Here is a 22,423-nt window from a genome sequence, read left to right on the forward strand (position 1 = left end):
ACAAATGAGCATTTTTGTCATTCTTGTTTGTTTGTTTGTTTGTTGCATTTTCTCTAATTGTTTTGTATACCTTTCCACAACTTAGACTGGCAGTTTCCCAAAGGCAACAAGAATTGTTGCCTTTTGTTTGTTGGTTGGTATCCCTCATAGCACCGAGCAAAGTGTAATTTATTCATTCTTTAAAATATATTTATTGTGGGCTGGCCCCGAGGCTTAGCGGTTAAGTGCTCGCGCTCCACTGCTGGCGGCCCGGGTTCAGATCCCAGGTGCGCACCGACGCACTGCTTCTCTGGCCATGCTGAGCCCGTGTCCCACATACAGCAACTAGAAGGATGTGCAACTATGACATACAACTATCTACTGGGGCTTTGGGGAAAAAGAAATAAATAAATAAAATTATAAAAAATATATATATATATTTATTGAATATGTACTCTGTGTCAGGTACAGTTCTGAGTGCTGGGGATACAGCTTGGAATAAATCAGGAAAAATTCCCTGCCCTCATGAAGCTTCCATTCTAGTGTAGAGCGACAGAATGACCCAGGAAGGGGGAGAGGGCGAGAGTGTTGATGGGGTTTGCAATTTTCCACAGGGTGGCCAGGGCAGGCCTCAATGAGAGATCTAAATGAGGTGAAGGAGTGAGAGGTGTGGCTATCTCAGGAGGCTGGAGCAAATAGCAGAAGGCAAAGGCAGGGCAAAGGCCCTGCGGCAGGAGTGCGCTTGGCTGCTGTGAAGAACAGCCAGGAGGTGAGTGTGGCTGGAGGAGAGTGCGTTGGGGGAGGGCAATAGGAGAGGGGGTTAGAGAAGTGAGATTGGGTAGGGCCTTGGAAGCTGTTGAAGAGTTCTGAGCAGAGGAATGCCTTGTTGAATTCAAGAGGCCATTTAATAACTGCTATAAAGTTTGGAGACTTAGAGGTTGATGGGCTTCAGGGTATTGACCCAGACAGACCCCCCAGTGCCATGCTACTCTGCCTCAGGCTAAACCCAAAGGGTCTGGTCACAGGCCTCTTGTGCAAACAGCACTCCCTTGAGTAAGCCCCGCTAAACTTGTAGAAGGAAATCACTTGCTGAAGAGCAAGAACCTTGAAGTCAATTAAACCTGAACACTGAGGGCATGGTATATCACTGACCGTGCTACATTCATCTTTATCTTCTCTGTGGTGCCAGATGGTATCTTCCCTTAAGCCACTCCAAATAAACTTAGAATCTAAGTAAGATCAGTGCTTGCTGTACGCACATGGCTTCAAGACAAGCCCCTTGGTTGCGTCCCTTCCAATCAGATTACTGCCCCTAAGCTCCTCCAGGAGCTTGCATCTAGTGGCAGAAATAGACATGCACACAAACTTCTGTATTATTTGCTATGGTAGAGGAATTTGTCCAGTGCTATGAGCACACATAGAAAAGCGAGGAAAGAATTTTGCATTTTGGGGTTAAAGAAGCTAAAAAAATGTGACATGTGAGGAATGGAAAAGCATTCTGGGTAAAGAGAACAGCAAGAGGAAAGGTTTGTAGTGAGAAAATATCAGAAGTGACAAACAGGGGCCAGGCAAGTAATCAGTGAAGGAAGCAGGCCGGCCAGGGAGCACAGGGCCTGTGCAGACAGGGAGCACACGCCTGTTGATAAGGTGGCAGCCCCTGCTTAGCACCTGCTGACTGTTGGTACACTGGAACGCAGGTCCGCTGTTAGCAGAACTTCTGATTTCTTAAGAGAAGCTGGAAACCTGGGGTGTTATGCAAAATCTCCTGATTTTTTTTTTCATTTTTGCCATCTATATCCAAATAAATTTAAACATGATGTGGGCCAAACAAAATCGCCTACAAGGGACATTGAGCCTAAAGGTGGCCAGTCAGCTAGGAGTGCTAGAGCTCTGAGTGACTTAGGGAGCCTGGCTGGAGATGAAGCTGGAGTCTGGGGAAATCTGCTGAGAAGAAGCAAGCCTGTATGCAAAGGAGTTGGGACTTCCTTTTGTGGCATTTGAGGGGAGGCGGTGTCACTTAAGAAGCTTCAGTTGGGAGTGAAATGATCAGATTTGCACATTGGGAAGATCTGTCTCGTGGAGAGTGGATTTGAAGACAGTTGTGAGTGTATAAGGGAAGGATGATAAGGACAGGGATAGAACAGTGGAGGTGAGGTGGAGGGGGCGGAGGAGAGAATAGAGCTGAGAGATGCTTTATGATATAATTGACTGCATGGCTAGATGGTCAGGTGAGGAAACTACAGGCACTAGATACAGGAAAGGGAGGTGTCAAGGATAAGTACTTTTAGCATTAATCTCTCACTAACTTTTGGTGGGCATGAGGACAATGGGTGGGTAGGGGCGAAATACAAAAAATAACAGAGTACGTTAGATCCGGATTTCTCAACTTTGGGACTATTGTCATTTTGAGCCAGATAAGTTTTTGTTGTGGGGGACTGTCCTGTGCATAGTAGGATGTTTAGCAGCATCCCTGGCCTCTACCCACTAGAGGCCAGCAGCACACCCCCCAACCCAAGTCATGACCACCAAAAATATCTCCAGACATTGCCAAATGTCCCCTGGGGAGGCAAAATCAGCTCCCGTTGGGAACCATTGCTCTAGTGTTGGAAGGAGGGAAATTCCCTATTGGCTACTTCTCTTTTTCCTTTGTATGGCAGTGGTGAGGATCTGTTCGGTTTTTGCTTAATAAAAGGTAGAAGACCCTTGGTGAGATTTTTGCCTAAGAAGCCAGAATTCTTAGCTAAGCAACTGGTATATGTATGCTGGTGTCTGTGTCCTTTATGAACTCAGGGGGGTGTTTCTAACTGACTGGAAGGAGACCTGACTTTGGAAAGAGGGACATCACTCTTTCCTCCCAGATATTTTCATTTGTGTCCTTTTCTAACTCCAATTACAGAAAAGGAGAAAGCCTTAGTGAGAAGGGTAAAGATCAAAAAAGCCAAATACAGTGGCCCAGAATTCCATCCACCCCCCGTCAAAGCAAAAAGAAAGGTGGTTGGTAGTCTCACACCCAAGTCATCAGGGCTCAATGGATTAAGGGTTAAAGTTAAACTTGATGTTGACTCATCAGGACTTTGATTACACAAAGCCAAAATAAGAGCTCTTTGCATATTGCAGTTCCTGGAAAGCCTTCCATTTGTCTTCATCTTCCTGCAGACTAGGGCAGTGGCCCAATTCCATCCAAATGCTCTTTGAGTAAAAGTACACAGAGATTACAAATAAAAGTTTGATGATGAAGAAAACAGCATTCCTAACCCTCACTACCCCCTTCAAAAAATTTTTTTAAAAATATTTCTTGATGTTCAGAGTCGAGAGGAAGTGGAATTGACTATACAAGTCTTACTCATGGACAGCAGGCTGGAACTATTATGGCCACGCCACTGCCCTCTGCCTTTTTCCTCACAATGCTCACATTCTCAGGGCCTTTTCTGGAGACTAATAACAAGCCGTGACCCTGATTTTTCTAATCATTTGCTGCCATTACTGTTCATTTCATTAAGCACTTGCTCAGTCTATGCCAGACAGTGCCCATGATGGCACTCAGCCGGTCCTTGGGGGCTCCTGCTCCGACTGGAGACTTCTTAAAAGGCAGATGACATAATCATATTGGAAATGATTGTATAATGTTTATAGCAAATGTCAACAAGGGTATGTGTGTGGTGATGGGGGAGGGGAGGTCTTAGGTTAGAGAGTGGCTGGCCTATTTGGAGGAGGAGGGGGGATTTAGAAATAATAGTAATATCTCTCAGTTCTACAGGCTTTGATAGTTTACAAAGTGTTTTCATAAACATTGTTTTGTTCAATAACATGTGCAGGCAAGGATTTATTCTGAACTTTGAACTGTAAGACTCAATATCTCAAGATTCAGTGCAGGCAGGCCTGCTTCCTGGAAACCGTCCTTGCCCCTTCCCTCCCATAAGGCGCCCCTTCTCTGTCTCCTCCAGTTCCTTGTTCTTGCCCTTACGATAGCCCCTTGCACTGGTTGCGGCTCTTTCTTGGCAGGGTTTGCTTTTAAAGAACGCGGCTCCTGGGCCGGCCCTGTGGCTTAGCGGTTAAGTGTGCGCGCTCCGCTACTGGCGGCCCGGGTTCAGATCCTGGGCGTGCACCAACGCACCGCTTCTCTGGCCATGCTGAGGCCGCGTCCCACATACAGCAACTAGAAGGATGTGCAACTATGACATACAACTATCTACTGGGGCTTTGGGGGCGGGGAAAGGAGGAGGATTGGCAATAGATGTTAGCTCAGAGCCGGTCTTCGTCAACAAAAAGAGGAGGATTAGCACAGATGTTAGCTCAGGGCTGATCTTCCTCACAAAAACAAAAAATAATAAAGAACGTGGCTCCTGGAAGGACAATAAACATTTATTGAACTTGAGGGCCTTAATTCCAAGAGTGAAGCCTTTATTTCGGATAGGTTAAACATCGCTATGCCCTTTGGGTAGGGTGTAGACTAGATGTATTATCAACATTTTTATTGCTATTTTTTTTTTGTGAGATCAGCCCTGTGCTAACATTGCTAACATCTGCCAATCCTCCTCTTTTTTTTTTTTTTTTGCTGAGGAAGACTGGCCCTCGGCTAACATATGTGCCCATCTTCCTCCACTTTATATGGGACGCCGCCACAGCATGGCTTGCCAAGCAGCGCGTGGGTGTGCGCCCGGGATCCAAACCCCCGAACCCCGGGGCTGCCACACTGGAGCACGAGCACTTAACTGCTTGTGCCACCGGCTGGCCCCTATTGCTACTTTTTTGCAACAGATTTCAGGTGTACACATTAGCTTAATTCAACCAAAATACACCTCAGTTAGTGAGTCTCATCATCTATCCAGACATGACTCTTTCTTGGGGGGTGGTGACAGAATAATGCCCCCTCCCAGTGATGCCCATGCTCTAATCCCAGACAACTGTGAATATGTTACCTTATATGGCAAAAGTGACTTTGCAGATGTGATTAAATCAAGGGTTTTGAGATGGGGAGATTATCATGGATTGTCTGGTAGGTCCAATCTAATCACTGGGGTTTTTATAAATGAAAAAGGGAGGCAGGAGGGTCAGCGTCAGAGAAGGAGATGTGACAAGGGAAGCAGAGGTCTGAGTGGTACAGCAGCAAGCCAAGGAATGTGGGCAGTCTCTAGAGGCTGGAAAAGGCAAGGAAACAGATTCTCCCTTAGAACTTCCAGAAGGAACGCAGCTCTGCCCACACACTGATTTAGCCCAAGTGAGACTTCTAACCTCCAGAACTAAAGTCACTAAATTTAAGTCACGAAATTTGTGGTAATCTGTTAACAGTAGCAATAGGAAACTAATAAGGGTTCCCGTTTTCTTCCATCCCAAGCCTCATTGACCCTCACAGTCACCCACTTTCTGTATTCAATGTGTATCCTTTCGACTCACCTTCCATCCTCCCAATATATATCCATGAAAAAGAAATATGTAGAAAGTTGGTGTGTGCTTTTAAAAGTCCAAGTACATACTATGGCACTGTTCCTCATATTTAGAATTTTGCTTTTTTTTTTCTGACTCAACATTATGTATCACCAGCTTCCAAATATACCTTTCGTCTTTCTGACAAAGCGCGCTCCTGCCAGGTCGCCTCTCTGGTCTTTCAAGTCCACCCTGTGAGGTGGGGCTGGGATCGCTAACACTGGAGTCAGAGTTTAGGAAACAAGGGCACAGAGGCCGACGACTCGAAGCCGCGTCTCCAGACTCCCAGGCCAAGGCTCTTTCCGGTAGACGGCCCTGCCCGCTACCGGCCCTGCCCCGGTGCCCAGCAGGGCACGGCCCTCGGCACCTCCGAGGTCCCGCAAGTCTGCACGCAGCGGCGACGCCGGGCAGGGCTGGCTCCACCGTGCGGAGGGCGGGGACCCGGCAGGCGCGTGGGCTGGGCCGCGACGTGGGCGAGGAGGTTCTGTTTGGCCCGAGCCAGGACTCCGGAGGGGCCCGAGGCGGCGCGGCGGCAGGGCCAGGGGTCTCGCCGCGGGAGCCGCCGGCGCCCCGCTCCCTGGGCCCGCCCGCGCTCGCCGGCTGGGTTACCTGCGGCCAGTGGGCGGGGCGGCCCTTCCCGTCCGCGCCGGCCCCCAGCCTCCAGGGCGGCGGAGCCGGGAAGTGGGAGAGGGAGCGCAGGAGGCGGAGACTGCCGAGGCTGCAGCCCGGCCGGCTCCGAGGCGAGGGGCTGCATGGAGCGGCCGGCGCGGCTCTGCGGGCTGTGGGCGCTGCTGCTCTGCGCCGGCGGCGGGGGGGGACGCCGCGCCCACGGGTGAGTGCGGCCCCCGGGGCCCCGCGCGGCGGCGAGGGGCGGCAGGGGTCGCGGCCGAGAGGCCCACGCAGGCGCCGCGGGCCGCGGCGGGGGTGGGCGCTGGGAGCTGTCCGCCACGGCCGCCCGCGCCCGGCCCCCGCAGCCTCCCGCGCCGTGCTCGCGGTGGGGGCCCCGGGGGCGGCGGGGCCGGAGGACGACGACTTCCCGCCGCAGTTCCCTAGCGTAGTCGGGAACAGCCAAGGAGCCTGGCGCCGGGGCCCGGACCGAAACGTGTCCGCGGCGTGGAGGGCGGCGGGTCAGGATCCGGAATGTCGCCTGTGAGCCCAGGAAGGGATGAGGGGCCAGGAGCCGGCAGGGACGGCGACCGAGGTCCGTGCGATTTGGGACCGCGCCGATGCGGTGAGGGGGTGGGAGCTGAAGGGAACCTCTAACGATCCCAGTCCCAGTAGAGAAAGGACGTGAGGTCACGGCCTCCTTTGGCGTCCAAGAAATCCTTTGGGAAACCCACAGCGGCATCCGGACCAATGCCTTTTTCTTTATATATATATAACCTTTATAGTTTGGAATAATTTTCGCTTTACAGAAAAGTTGCAAAAATAGTACAGAGTTCGCGGATACCCCTCACGCTGTGCGGCAATTTGTAATCAACCCGGCAGAGTTTCTGTGAAAAGTTGGGGGCTAATGACTTCTCACGGACAGCTCGCGGCATGCGTGGCCTTTTGGACATTTTGGGTGAAGATACTAGCGTTGATAGATTTTATTATTACATTGACACAAACACCCATAATTTGCTTCTTGCGTGTTCACCAGTGTGTTGTGCTTTGAAACCCAAGTTGAAACGTTGGTTAGGAAACCTTGATGCCCTCTATTGATTCAGTCAACAAAACGTATGCAGAGTCTGCTCTGTGCCAGGCAGTGTTCTAGGGGCTGAGGATTCAGGGGTGAGGAAAACAGATCAAGTCCCTGCCCTGTGGAGCTTATATGCTATTGGCAGAGTCAGAGAGGGGAAAAAGAGTAAAATATAAGGTATGTCAGATGGTGCTAAGTACTATGGAATAAAACAAAGCCGGGAAGGGGTTTGCCAGTGTAAATAGGGTGGAGTGAGAAGACCTTACTGAAAAGCTGACATTTGAGTGGAGACCTGAGGGAGGTTTGAAGTTCTCAGTCAATAATTACTCAAGTGTCTGCCTTGTTTAGTATTGAGCCAGGCTCTGTAGGTCGCTTAGAATGTTAGAGTGTACAGCATAATCCTTGCCCCCAAGGTGCCTCTAGTTCAGTTGGGGAGACCTGATCCCATAATCATAGGGGAAACAGTCCAGAGGAGGGAAGGGACTTGTCTAGAGTCACCCATCTCATTAGTTTTCTGATTTTCACACTGCTACTCCAGCACTCTCCCTCCTACAGACTCCCTCTCACACACAGCTGAAACAACAGCTGGCCTTCTAGACCACGATACGGTCACGTGCCATATCACGATGTTTCTGTCAGTGACAGACTGTATATATGATGGTGGTCCCATAAGATTAGTACCATATAGCCTAGTTGTGTAGTAGGCTATATCATCTAGGTTTGTGTAAGTACACTCTAGGATGTTCACACAACAACAGAATCGCCTAATGACACATTTCTCAGAACGTGTCCTGTTGTTAAGGGACTCAGGACTGTACTGGCAACCTCCAACTTAGTAAATTTTTGTTTTCTTTAAAATTCCATTCAGATGTCTTTTTCTCCAGGACGCTCTTTTTTTTTTGGCAAGGGAAAGTTCGCCCTAAGCTAACATCTGTTGCCATTCTTCCTCCTTTTTTTTTCCTTCCCCCCGCCAAAGCCCCAGTACATAGTTGTGCATAGTTGTAAGTTCTTCTAGTTCTTCTATGTGAGCCGCCACCACAGCATGGCTACTGACAGACAAGTGGTGTGGTTCTGCACCTGGAACCGAGCCTGGGCCGGCGAAGCGGAGTGCACCGAACTTTAGCCACTAGGCCATCAGAGCTGGCTCTGACTTTATCAGTTTTGTCACAGCAGTTCATTGGTAACTTGGTTACTTAGAATACAGACACTTTTCTCCCATTAGAAATATTGGTAGAATTGCATTGAGGTATGGTGAAGAAAAATAAGTCAGGTGTCGTGAGTGTTAGTGGCCTGACATTTCCCAGCAGTGGGATTCTGGGCTAGTCATTTCCCCTTCCTTGTGCAGCAGTTTTCTCATCTGTGAAAGGAGGAAGTTGAACTCCATAAGTTCTAAGAGCTCTTCCAGCTCCAATCTTCTGAGTGTTTATAAAAATGATTAGGTTACCAGCTTAGTTGAGTCTATTTAGCTTGGTAGCCCACATTGTGGCATATCTTAACAACAACTAGCATTTATATCATGTTTGCTCTATGCCAGGTGGCATTCTAAGTTTTTGACTCGTCCTATTTCATTTAATCTTTACATACAATCTATCCTGTAGTCCCATTTTGTATATGAGGAAGCTGAGGCACAGTGAGGCTAAGAGCCTTGCTTGAAGTCTCATAGCTGGTAGCCTGATTCCAGAGGCCATGCCTTTAACCACTGTATTCAGCGCCTCTCTCTATAGAAGTGAGGGGAGTTCTTGACTGGGAGAGGAGCTGGGCGCCTCCCGGAGTAGCAGGGCAGGACTGGTTGGGACCCATGAAAGTATGTACAGGCCATTTGTTGTGAAGCAGATGATCATATATTGGAGATTCACTTTATAATTGCCAGACTGTGTGGTCCAAACAATAAGTACTACAGGCGTTCAGAAGAGTGGAAACTGCGAGGGCTGGTAGTTTCATGGAAGACGTAAAACTTGAGCTAGACCTTCAGGAGGGGTGGTTTTTGAGTAGGTGGAGGAGAAGTTATTTCCATTTGGGGGGGAAGAGCGGGAGCAGAGACCCAGAAGTGAGGGTGCGAGTGCTCGTTTGTGGTCAGCGAGGAGCCTGGCTTGGCAGGAGGGTGCATTGGCAAAGTCAGTCGCGGCAGAAGAGCTGCATTTACCCTTGAAGGCCCTGAGTGGGGCGCAGTGGGAAAGAAATGACACCGGAGGAGAAGCAAGCAGGGAGACACGACTGGATGAGGGGAATCGCTGGAGTGTGAAGCCACACAAGAATCTGGGGTTGAAGGTGTCCACTAGAAAGATGTGTTGTGAACGCCTCCTGTCCAGGACCATGACTTACTGCAGGGCCCAGCAGAGCACATTAGTGTGATTGGGATGTTTAAGAGAGATGTTGCAAGAAAAACTGGAAAGAGGTTGAGAACTGAGTAGATGTAAGGGAAGGAGATGGATGACTCATATATGACTCTTGTGATTTCCTTAACTTTTCCCGAAATATGCATGCCTCTGCTAGCTCCTGTGATTGAACAAGAGAGAGCAAAACTATTAGCTAAGCAACAACCTTATTATTAGAAAGAGCATTGATCATGTTAATTCCTAATTAGAATAGGATGTACTGCTAGATGACCATAGACTCACTGGAGGTTTGACGTTTCCTTAGGGGAGTTACTTGCGTCTCTCTCTCATTCCCACTCCCCTTTCTGAAGTCAGTGATCAACCCTGAAGAAATGGTTGAAATTAGATGCCTAAGGAAAGCTTATCAGACAGAAGGGATACTTGTTCTTTCTCAAAGTCTGTGGGCACATATCAATTCCATTGAAAACCAAAGAAATTGTTCAGAACTGTTTTGTCTCTTCTAAAAGAAAGAAAGCAGATAGCGGGGCCAGCCTAATGGTGTAGTGGTTAAGTTCACATGCTCCACTTCAGTGGCCTGGGGTTCGTGGGTTAGGATCCCAGGCGCAGATCTATACACCGCTCATCAAGCCATGCTGTGGCAGCGTCCCACATACAACAATTAGAGGGAGATTGGCACAGATGTTAGCTCAGGGCCACTCTTCCTTACCCCCCCAAAAAACAACAAAAAAAGAAAGCAGATAGCTAACGTTTATATAATACTTGCTCTATGCCAGGCACAGTTCTGAGCATTTTATCTGTGTTAACTCTAATCCTCATAATAACCTTTTCTCAATAGGTTATTATTATCATCCTTATGTTATAGGTGAGAAAACTGAGGCATAGAGAGCTTAAGTAACTTGCCAGCTAGTACATAACAGAGTTGGGATATGAACTCAGGAAGTCTGGCTCCAGAGTCCATGCTCTTAATCACTACACTATACTGAAATTATATGTCTTACATAGAAAGAGCTGTTAGAGACATTTGCAAGTACAGTCACCACTTATTTATGTATATATCTGGATGTATTATACACATATACATATGTATTCATATGTATTTAAATGTTTGGAGATTGTATTAAAGTTTCAGAGTCAGTGACTGTGAGTGTATGTGTCTGTGTGTTTTTTTTTTTTTTTTGGTGAGGAAGGTTGGCTGTGAGCTAACATCTGTTGCCAATCTTCCTCTTTTTGCTTGAGGAAGGGTAGCCCTGAGCTAACATCTGTGCCCATCTTCCTCTATGTTGTATGTGGGACGCCGCCACAGCATGGCTTGATAAGTGGTGTAGGTCCACTCCCGGGACCTGAACCTGCGAACCTGGGCTGCCAAAGCGGAGCACACTGAACTTAACCACTACGCCACCTGGCCGTCCCTGTGTGTGTGTGTGTGTGTGTGTGTGTGTGTGTGTGTGTGTGTGTTTTAAAGTACTATAGGAAGTAGAAAAATCTCAAGAGAAAAGGAAGCAATCATTAGGAAAAAAAGGGGATGGCAGATAGCCACAAGTAGCCTCAAATGTAAACCAATTTGAATATCTGACTAAAGCAAACTTCAGAACAGATGGGGAAAAAAAATGAAACCCATTTGAGAGATTGGAAATAGGGCAGGCTATTGTTCTATTAAAATACTGAGGTTAATAGATTTTAAAAGGTCATAATTACTTGAAAATTGGGGTATGATTTAAGTGAACCACAAATAGGTAATATTTTTATTATCAGGGCTTTACTTTTTGTATGGAAGTGAGAGGTAGGTAGGAAGGTAGAGTGTCAGGAAGTTTGCTGCAGTATGTTTCTGGAAACTGCAGAATAAGGCACATAATCCTAAAGTACTGTAGTCTTCAGTAAGAGCAACGTTCTGATTGGAGGCTCTATCCCTGACAAATGATTTCTCTTCAAAAATATCGTTGATGTGATGTTAGAAGGGCCAAAATGGGACAGCTGTACACTCCTGTCGTCATATAAAATCCTAATGCTAGCACTGTTGCCTGAGCCATAGGGGGTCCCCGGCACTCGCTGGGTTTTAATGCAGTGCAGTAGGAATTCCTCCCTACAGTTGGGCTTTTGGTCTACTTTGCCGAAGAGCTAATGGTGGTAGAGTCGGAAAGAGGGAATGAATATTGACAGTCGAGGGCCTTTGCAGGATGTTATGTATAAAACTCACTGTTGGGGAAGGGCCTGTAGGGTTGATGTTTTGGGATAAATGGAATTTTTTGTTTACTTAAAGAGGAAGGTAATAGTATTAGTATTGCAGATTCTATAAGAGGCCCAGTGCACTCCACAGTATTTGCATAGAGTATAAAATATAACTCTATCAATTGATAAATTAATATAACTGTAATCCTTAAGTGATTAATAATGATGAACTTTGCCACTTTAGGCAATTTGGGGGGATTGCTTTTTAAATTAGTTTAATAAACTTTATTTTGGGCTAATTTTCAATTTACAGGAAAGTTGCAAAGACAGGACAGAGAATTCCTCTATACCCTTTACCCAGTGTCTGGGGGATGACTTTGGTAGTCCTGGTCTCAGGAAAGTTTAAATGATATTTCCTTTTCCTTCCTCTGTGTATCTCCCTGTATTTGGCAGAAGCATTACAACTCCTTTCCCTGATCTTAGGTCCAGAATAATAGAGGCAGTAAATGTTTGGTTGGAGGCAGTGGTGGATTTTCTGTAAATGAAACTACATTTTTAAGACACTGGTTCACAGTTTCTCCTCTTTCCCTTCCCTCTTGAGATTAGGCAAAGCTACGGTTCCAGGTGTTTAGTGTTAAACCTGAGGGGAGCAACAGGGCTGGTAAATCTCTTTCTCAGTACTTCTTTGGAACCATTAAAAAAACAATTACCAGGTTACGTTAGCAAGCACGATTAAAGACGGGCCGCTTAAACTCACTTGCAGAACTGCTGAGATTGGAGGGTCTGTATGGAGTGACATGTGGATCCCAAGTGTAGGGGACCCCAAATTCCTGCAGGAGGTAGACTTAGAAATTTAAGACTATGCTCTTCTCTGTGTTCACACTATAGCAAGTAGTTAGGAATGTGGCCTTGGCGCCACACTTTCTGGGTTTGCATCCCAGCTCTGCCATTTACTAGCCATGGGATAGGGGGCAAGTGACTCAACGTCCCTGTGCCTCAGTGGCCTCCTCTTTAAGGTCAGGCTGGTAGCTGCTGTCTCCTAAGGCGGTTGTGAGGATTCAACAGATTAATATGTGGAGAGTATTTAGAACAGTGCCTGGCTCAATAAATGGAAGATAGCGTTAGCTCAGTTTTCTTCTTCTTTTTTTTTTTTTGCTGGGAAAGAGTCATCCTGAGCTAATATCTGTTGCCAATCTTCCTTTTTTTCCCTTCCCCAAAGCCCCGGTACGTAGTTGTGTATCCTAGCTGTAAGTCCTTCTAATTCTTCTATGTGGGATGCCACCCCAGCGTGGCAACTGACAGACGAGTGGTGTGGTTCCACGCTCGGGAACTGAACCTGGGCCGCTGAAGCAGAGTGCGCCAAACTTGAACCACTAGGTTGTCAGGGCTGGCTCATCAGTTTTATTATTCTTGGCCTCTAGGACTTGGAGGAATGGATTATATGAACCACTAAAAACACTGGCTGATGTTGATAAATTTCTTTCTTGTGCTTGATTTGAACAGAGACTCAGCCACCTGTGACGAATTTGAGTGTTTCTGTTGAAAACCTCTGCACGGTCATATGGACATGGAATCCTCCTGAGGGAGTCAGCCCAAATTGTAGTCTATCATATTTTAGCCATTTTGGCAACAAACAGGGTAAGGTAAGTTTTCTGGAACATACTACATTGATGAGGTAAAGTGAACACTGTGAATTGGAGCCAAGAATAAGCCAAATTCTAATCTTACTTCAAAGCGGGAAATTTATTTTGGTTTGTGTCCAAATTTTACCTGGGAAAATTACAGAAACAATTGTTGACAAAATTGAACATTTGAAAATATTTGCTAATTATATGATAATACAGTTGAGATTACTCTGATAGGAAATACTAGATATCTTTATCTATTAGGCACTCAATAAATAATTATGTTAAAATTGTTCCTATGTTCCTGCCTGTAGCCTTGTATCTATATGACACTTTCAGTTTCTCAGGGAATTTTCACATTTACCATCTTGATAATCATATGCACAGATACATGTGCAAGAACTATGTGATGTAAAAGTAAATGGCCATATGGAAAGTGAAAAAATAGGATGCTGATGGCGAGTGGGTTTGACTTGAAGGCTTCGTGACTCCTGAGGAAAAATGAGGGAAATTTACAACGTTTCCGGTCAGATGTAGTTCACTGATTTAGGTGAATTTTTGTTACAAGATAGGATAATTTCAGGTTCTTTATGATAATCCTATTCAATGGAATTTTCTCTTGTGCCTTATTGGTCTGTAGCTCCTTCTAGTTGACAGATTCTTCAAAGCATCAGATCATCTGTTCAAAACTGTTATATATCTATACCTTCTTTCAGAGTGTGTGTGTGGGTTTGTGCACGCGTGTGTGCGTGGGCAGGGAGGTGGGAGACTTTTGGAGTTGAATTTGTCCAGGATTTTGAGGATGCAGAATGAGAAGTTATTAGTGACAATACTTTGGATCAGTGAATTGTGAAATCACCGTCTTTAAGCAGCTTTGGTGGCAGGAAGAGTCAGGAGAGCTAGGTTCTAGTTGCTGCACCACTCTTAGCTAGCTCAGTGGCCTGGGGTAAATTATTTAACCTCTCTGAGCCTTGGTTTCCTTGTGTGTAAAGTGTGACTCTACTCACTACTCTGTCTTGCTGGGACATGGGAAAAATGGTATGTGAAAGCTTAATAAAGTAAGATGCAACTGGTTCTTCCTCTTGTGGGAAACTTGCTAATGTGCCTTCCTTACCCCTTTCCTGCTGAGGTGTTAATTATGGTTTAGGTGTTAATTGATAAAGAATTGAGGCTAGTCAGAGGTTTTTGCATTTGAAAAGAGGTCCTCTAAATGCGGAAGCCTGTAAGATTTGTAATAGTCTGAGTTCCTCTTTTCACACTGCTGGCTTCCTCTCGCTCCTAAGGAGGGGCCTTAGGCATTTGAAGTCTTAGTGGCATCTTTTGGTAGTTCAGCCTTGAGAAATTCTGGGAAAGACCTTTAAATGCCCCACCTAAGTATCTAATTGAGACCCTGAGGAGAGGTCACCTTTTTTCTAATAGGTCCCTATTCATTAGCCTGTCAACTACACTCAAAGACCAATCAGGTAGACATGCTGATATTCTAGCCTAGAAATGGGGCTAATTCTTAAGGATACTTACAGAAATTTAGACTTAAAAGTAACTTTAGGAGGTAGTGGAATCAGATAGAATTGGGTTTGAAATTTTCTCTCTTCCCCTTTCAAGCTATGTGACCTTGGGCAAGTCACTTAACCTCTCTGAGCCTCTGTTTCCTTGTTTGTAAAATGCTGGGGAGGAGGGCCTAATAATAGTACCTACTTATATGAATGGTGTGTGTATTAAGGAGATGATGTTTGTAATGCACCAGGCACAGACTTAATGTTCAATAACTGTTAGCTTTTATTATTATTGCTATTGTTAGGTTGAACATTATGAAATCGTCACTTTTATAGGTCATATTTTATGGTTCAACCTTATATTATCTAATCTTGTCCCCTCTATTGTCTTTGCCCCTGAAGAGACCAGATGGAGACCATAAAGGGTGACCTCTGCCTAAAGCCTGCTCATTTATTCCAACCATTTGACAGCGTTTATGGTTATCAATCCCACAGTTGTGATAAACACAGATTATTCCTTCCAAACAGTAATAGGAGATTTCCTGTCTGGACCTTTTGAAGGTTACCATCCTGAGGTTGAGAACGAATGGGAGGAGTGGTTTTCCTTTCCTCTTTCTGTCCTTTGGACACAGTATTAACATCATCAGACAAAACGGAGGTATATCTATCCTTTGAAGCATACTAAAGCCATGGTGATATGATAGTTTGTACATGTTAGGGGGCTTATGCGAATGTCTAAAGGTGTCAAATTACTAAATGAGATAAAACCTTGAGGTTATTTTCAGTCTTCAGATTGGAGGACCATTAAGATGAAGACAGGGGCCGGCCCCGTGGCCTAGTGGTTAAATTCGGCATGCTCTGCTTTGGTGGCCCAGATTCGGTTCCCGGGTGTGGACCTATACCACTCGGTGGTGGCCATGCTGAGGCGGTGACCCACATACAAAATAGAGGAAGATTGGCGCAGATGTTAGCTCAGGGTGAATCTTCCTCAAGCAAAAGAAAAAAAAAAGAAGAAGATTGGCAACAGATGTTAGCTCAGGGCAACGCTTCCTCAGCCAAAAAAAAAAAAAAATGAGATGAAGACAGGGATTCATAGATGATGTTTAAAAAATACAAGATTGGCTTAAGAGGCTGCTCTCCACCATTGTTTTAGCAATATGTAATAGTTCCCCAATCTGGCAAGTAGAAGAAGGATCTGGCATCGGATTTCAGATAGCTTTCCTCACTGAGAGATAGGCAAGTTGCACTAGGTAACTAAAGTAAAAGACCAGTGTTCCATGCAGGCATCCAGAGAGGCAGAAGCTGAAGCTGCCTCCCCCTCTGAGAAGGGAATCTAGAGTTGGGAAAGGTGCAGTCCAGCCAAATGAACATTAGTCCCGAGGGGGAGGGATCAGTTCAGGACTCTGGCTTTGGTTTTTGATAAATTTTCAGAGGCCAGATTCCTTGAGGGGTGGAGCATAATGTCATACAGCAGCTAGCTACCAGTGGGATGAGTCACCACAGCTGAAAGTCACGAAAGTCACGTGTGAGTCATCACACAGACCTCAACAAGATCTGCTGGAAAGGATTTAGTTCTTTGTCTGATAGAGTTGTGTTTGACTTGGCGATCATTCACAATTAGAGTTCCTACTTGATTCATGCCAGTTTAATATTATTTACCTTGAACTTTGAAAAAGATTTTTAGAAATTATTTTATCTTTCTCCCTACTGTCTCTTTTCTAAGTTATTTTATTATTTATATGCCCAAAACATAAGGTTCAGATTTAGGTACTAAAGTATTTTTTTAGTTTAAAAATATCCATTATAATCAAAATATTTGTGTAGTAAAACTCCTCAGCCCTCTCACTGGAACAATATCTAATGTAATAAGAGAACTGGGATTTCTCCATGATGATTCTACTTTATGGCACTTGACTATACATTTTTCCCCTGGTGTCCTCAAAGGGCAAACACAGCTTCCAAACAAGAATTATCAAGGATCCTTGGGTCAAGGTGGCTCCTTCAGGGGTATGTAGGACTTGTGCTTAGGAACTTTGTGAAGTTGGTGAAATTTGCATTCGGAGATTTGCTGCCGCGTTACCACCGTCCTGGGGCTGGTCTCCAGCTTTACAGGCTGAGAAACCTCATTTCCTTAGCACACGTTCATCTAAGTGCCAATTCCTTGCTTTGCCATGAGAGCTATAATGGTGAAACATTCTAGAAAGGCTTCTGTTGCCATAACTGGTATGTTCCATCCCTGTAGGCAGCAACTATATGGAAAGCCAAATGATAAGTAGGTTTTCTTGGCAAGAAAAGAAGAATTAGTTGTGAAAATGTACTGGGCTAAGAATAGCTGGGGGCCCTGCTGAGGGTAGGCATAGCTCTGCTGGTGGGACAGAAATACTCAATGTCCATGGAGCTAAATCACCCTCTCTTTTCTCTTTTCTCCCTGCTAGAATTTTGCTCACAGACACTTCTTTTTCTTTTCTTCCAGGGCTGACCAACTAATTCCTGTTTCAGAGTGCTCTCTTGCCCGTGTCTAAGGGCTGTTCAGTCTCTATAAAGTGATTTTTTTTCATATCTTTGCTATGGTTCATTAGTTGTTGATTTGCCAGCTGCCTCTCAGAGGGCATCCTTATGTCCTGGTTTGAGAGTATCTCACAGTTGCCCTCATGCTCAGCTGGCAGCAGGCACGTGAAATGGCAGAGTAGCCCCTGAGGGTGGTAGATAGAGGTAACTGTGACGAATTTTTCCTTTCGTGGCCATCAGCACGTATATGAAAGGAAATGCTATCTCCAACTTGAGTCAGAAACTATTGCAAAACAGGAAGCTCCTTGGAGTTGTGATTAAAAGCAGCTCTGTTCTTAATTATTCCAACTCTGTCACCTTGGGAAATGTTAATTTCCTAAAGAGCCCTTTAATCTCATTATTCTAAATCATAATAACCAGATTTGTGATTTTTGTCTGTATGCTGGCTATAAGTTGGCTTTCTGTGATTCCACAAAGCTTATATACTTTTCAGAATAAGAGTGTGGTATACTCAGTGTATATAGCAATGCTTAAAATTTATATGTATATGTGAGATAGTCAAAATGCTCAAACAGTACAGGAAGATGTTTAATGAAAAGTCTCTCTTTGGCCCTCAGGCCCCCCTTCTTTCCTTCCTGTCTTCAGAGGTGAGCAGGATTACTGGATTCTTAAAGCAGTCCGTTTTACCTTGATCTTGATGGTTTATTGCATCTGCTTAGAATTGAATTTTGATAATCTTATTGTGTTTCCTTTAAAATTGCTTTTAGAAAGTTGATATGTTAGCATGGTAGGTTCATAGGTAAATGTCATGATGTTTATACATTTAAAATGTGGGAAATTGTCTTCTATCTATACCAGGGTTTCTCAACGGTGGCATTACTGACATTTGGAGCAGGATAATTCTTTGTTGTAGGCGGGGAGGGGAGGCTGTCCTGTGCATTGTAGGATGTTTAGCAGCATCCCTGGCCTCTACCCACTAGAGGCCAGTGACACACCCCTCCCAAGTTATGACAACCAAAAATGTTCTTAGACATTACTGAATGTCCTGGGGGAGGGCACAGATCACCCCAGATTGAGAATCACTGTCCTATACCATTTGATAACTTTTCATCTTTTTAACACATTTGGACATGCTAATGTTTTATTACTTAAGTGTATTTCTGTGTGTTTGCTACAGCAATGCCTGTTTTTATTTTCTAACCTTAGAAAATTGCTCCAGAAACTCATCGTTCAAAAGAAGTGCCCCTGAACGAGAGGATTTGTCTGCAAGTGGGGTCCCAGTGTACCACCAATGAAAGTGACAATCCTAGCATTTTGGTAGAAAAGTGCATCTCGCCCCCTGAAGGTAACAACTGAAAACACTATCTCTTGGTATTTAGAGAATAAATCCAAATTGTCCATATGCTTGTGTTCAGTTCATTAATTCATTCAATTTACAAACATTTGCTGAGTCTAATAAATGCCAGGCACTTATACTAGGTGCTAGCAACACAATGATAAATATGAGGACGCCCCTGCCTTCAAGGTGCTCACAACTTGAATAACAATACCTGATAGTTATATAGCACTTAATAATTTGGAAAGTGATACACACATACACCCCTCCCCTAAATAGAGCCTTACGAGCTTATCTGGTGAAGTGAGCAAAGCGTGTATTATTACCCTGATGATCCATGTTATGAGGAAGAAGGGAACTGAGTGAGTTGCTTTAGGTCTTCAGATTCCAGGTTCAGTGCCTTAAAAAAACCAAAATGCTATCTTACTCATTATATAGAGATTAGTTGGATATGCAGGATATCTTTGGGAAAAGATGTTAAAGAAGGAAAATGGGCATGCTCGCCTAGCTCCAATTCAAGATTAGCCTAGGACAAGCTGTCAAGTAGTCGAGTTGATCGTGTCCCCCAACTCCCTTCCCACCCATCATCCAGTGTCCTTGTGGCTCATGTGTTCCATGCAGGGAGTAGTGTGTACTGATTAAGAGCAGGGCTCCCGGAGCCCAGATGTCCAAGTTTAATCTCAGCTCCACCAGCTACTACTTGTGTGACCTTAGGCAGATCACTTAGCCCCTCCTCCCTTCAGTTTCCTCATCTGTAAAACGGGGATGATGATAGTACCTACCTCCCAGGACTGTTGAAAGGAGTTCATAAATCAATATATGTGAGGCACTTAAAATAGTGCCCGGCAAAGAGTAAATGCTGTATACATATTACTTCTTAATATTATGTTGCCCCTTGGTTGAGCAGGGCCCCATCTCCTACCTCCAAACCTTAGCACTATGTGGCTTGTTCTCTCTACCTGCCTTGCACTGATGAAAAGCATATGAAGTAATATTTGTAAAATTAGAAAATTCAGTACCGCTCGGAGGCCAGGAGCATGGTTTAAAACAACTTAACCTCCCCTATTCTTATTTCTTTAGGAGTTTAATAAATAATCTGAAAAAACCTAAGTTATATTATGAGAGTGAAATGGTTGATGATGGCTCAGTACAGTACCCCTTCAAGGGTCCTGAGGGATAACAAATTTGCATTTTACACAGGCATTTAGAGACATGATGATGCCTTAACTCAAAAAGCTTTATAAAGGTAGAAATTTCAGATCTTAAAGATTTTAGGGCTCCTAGAGTCATAACACACAATAAGCAACTACGAAGAGTTATGTTATGCTTACCTTTCCCCAAATCGCTTCAGGAGGAATGTTTAATGTTTGAAATAAGATGTGTTGGTATTGATCAAAAGACAGAAAGATAAATTGTAACTCAATAAACTTGTTTTTTTAAAAGATAGGTAGATATAGGGGTTGTTTATATTTTCATGTTCATTTAAGAATTCTATAGTCATTTCCTATGATTGAAATATTATTTGACCTTTAACCTCTCTCTCCAGTCAGGGATACAAGAGTTGGGTCCCTTGGTGGTAGTAAAGATGTTTTCTTAGTATCAGGAGGTGAGAGATAAAGTTGTGAACAAATTAGATTTGGGTTTTCTCTGTCCTGGGTGCCTTCTGGCTAAAATGGGGTGAGAGATTAGGAATTAGCTTTCTGATAAAGCCGCATGAAACACTCTCACTGTCCCCCATGCCCCAGAGTGATTGGCTAGTTTGCATTACGAGGAAAGAAGGGTCCTAAACTCTTGGCTGGATGTCCTAGGTGATCCTGAGTCGGCTGTGACTGAGCTCCAATGCATTTGGCACAACCTGAGCTACATGAAGTGTACTTGGCTCCCTGGAAGGAATACAAGTCCTGACACTAACTATACTCTCTACTATTGGTGAGTACATCCAGGAGACTCACAGGAGGACTGATTGTGGTCGTGTTGGGAGCCTTTGAATCTAATCTAGTTAAAAAAAAAAAAAAGAACAGCCTGTATTATTTTTGGCAAACCCAGGAAGATGGGCAGTTTGCTTCAGTGCTTCAGTCTCCTTTTGGTCTTTTTAAAAAAACTTAAAAAAAATAATTATAGATCCACAGGATGTTGCAAAAAAATGTACAGGGAGGTCCTGCGTACCCTTCACCTAGTTTCTCCCAGTAGTTACATGTTGTATGACTAGAGTGCAATACGAAAACCAGAAAATTGGCATTGGGAGACCTTATTCAGATTTCACCAGTGTTACATGCACTCGTTTGTGTGTGTGTGTGTGTGTGTGTAGTTCTATGTGATTTTATCACATGTGTAGATATAGAATAGTTCCATTACCACAAGGATCCTTTGAGCTGCTCTTTTATAGCCGTACGCACCTCCTCCTGTACCCCCTCCCCCTGCACTCCACTCCCCCAAGTCTCCAACCTCTGGCAACCACTAATCTGTTTTCCATCTTGATAATTTTGTCATTTCAAGAATGTTACTGAATGGAATCATACAGCATGTAACTGTTTGAACCTGACTTTTTTAAACTGTCCGTAATACTCTTGAGATCCATCCAAGTTGTTGTGTGTATCAATAGCTCATTCCTTTTTCTTGCTGAATAGTATTCCATGATATGGATGTACCAGTTTGTTTAACCATTCATTCATTGACGGATATCTTAGTTGTTTCCAGTTTTTCGCTATTACGAATATAGCTGCTATAAATATTCATGTTCAGGTTTTTATGTGAATATAACGTTTCATTTCTTTGGAATAAATGCCCAGGAATGCAATTGCTGGGTCATATGGTAATTGCATATATAGTCTTATAAAAAACTGCCAAACTATTTTCTAGAGTGCTGTACCATTTTACATTCCCACCAGCAATGTCTGAGTGATTGGTCTACCTTTAAAAAGGGAAATTATATCATGCCCAAGGTTAAAAGGTAGTTTAACTCCCCACAAAATAATTTGTATTTGATATTCATGACTATATCTACAAATTTACAATTAATTACAAAATCTACAAATTTCTAAATTAATCTTGAATCATTTCCTTTCCTTTAAAGCCTAGAATTATTAGCAGCAGAACAAGGAAGAAAGGACCAGGTTAATTAATTCAGTTCAACAAAACTTTATTTAGCACACATGGGTAAAGCACTGAATGGGCAGCAGGGATAAGAAACATGTTTCTTCACTCCTAAAGCTTAAAATGTAGAGGGGAAGACAGCACCCAACACAATTCCCTATATAAAAATAAGAGTGTATGATAAAGGCTGTTGCAGAGGTGTGCACAAACTCTCGTGAGAAGTTAGGAGGGAGCTTGGGGTGGTAGCAGGGCAAGCCTGGGAGGCTTTGATGAAGGCGACGGACTGCACAGATCGGGGAAGAGCATTCTGAGGAATGGGGATATTTAGTCGGTGTGATACCAGGCTGGGGAAGCAGAGATCTAGCGTTGGGAGGCTATTCTCCACATGGCCTTGTCCCCCATTCATTCAGACTGCTTCTGAGAGACTGGAGTGTGGAAGGCCCTGTCTGGGACTTCTGAAGCTGTAGGATAAACATGGGCTTTCATCCTAGAGTGTCCATGTTTCCTGATGACTTGATGAAAACTATTTTTGGTATATTAAGACACTCATAGCTATATCATGGAATAGAATGCAAAAATCACATGAGTTTTTGAACAAAAACCTCCAGAGTTACCTGGGGGATCACATTCACTCTCCTCCCTTGTTCCACAGGGTCCTCCTGGCACAGTTGAGAGGCAGTACAGGTGAAACCAGATGGCACTGAGATTGTGTGGTTCAGTCTGGAGGGGTTTTTTCCCTGATATAAATAATTCTCATTTGAGGTTTTGTAGTTTCACGTGCC

At 44.4% G+C, this 22,423-nt stretch overlaps 1 protein-coding gene across 1 annotated transcript in view; it reads left to right on the forward strand.

Moving 5' to 3' along the window:
• The first annotated feature begins 6,103 nt into the window (after window positions 1-6,103).
• IL13RA1 (interleukin 13 receptor subunit alpha 1) overlaps window positions 6,104-22,423 on the forward strand; it is a 53,617-nt gene continuing 37,297 nt past the window's right edge. Inside the window, 5 exon segments of the mRNA XM_058536581.1 lie at window positions 6,104-6,220; window positions 6,222-6,235; window positions 13,090-13,229; window positions 18,419-18,557; window positions 20,357-20,477. Coding sequence (XP_058392564.1) covers window positions 6,156-6,220; window positions 6,222-6,235; window positions 13,090-13,229; window positions 18,419-18,557; window positions 20,357-20,477 — 479 coding nt within the window. The 5' untranslated portion in view covers window positions 6,104-6,155.

The sequence above is a fragment of the Diceros bicornis genome, chromosome X (assembly GCF_020826845.1).
Source record: "Diceros bicornis minor isolate mBicDic1 chromosome X, mDicBic1.mat.cur, whole genome shotgun sequence".
NCBI classification, from domain to species: domain Eukaryota; kingdom Metazoa; phylum Chordata; class Mammalia; order Perissodactyla; family Rhinocerotidae; genus Diceros; species Diceros bicornis.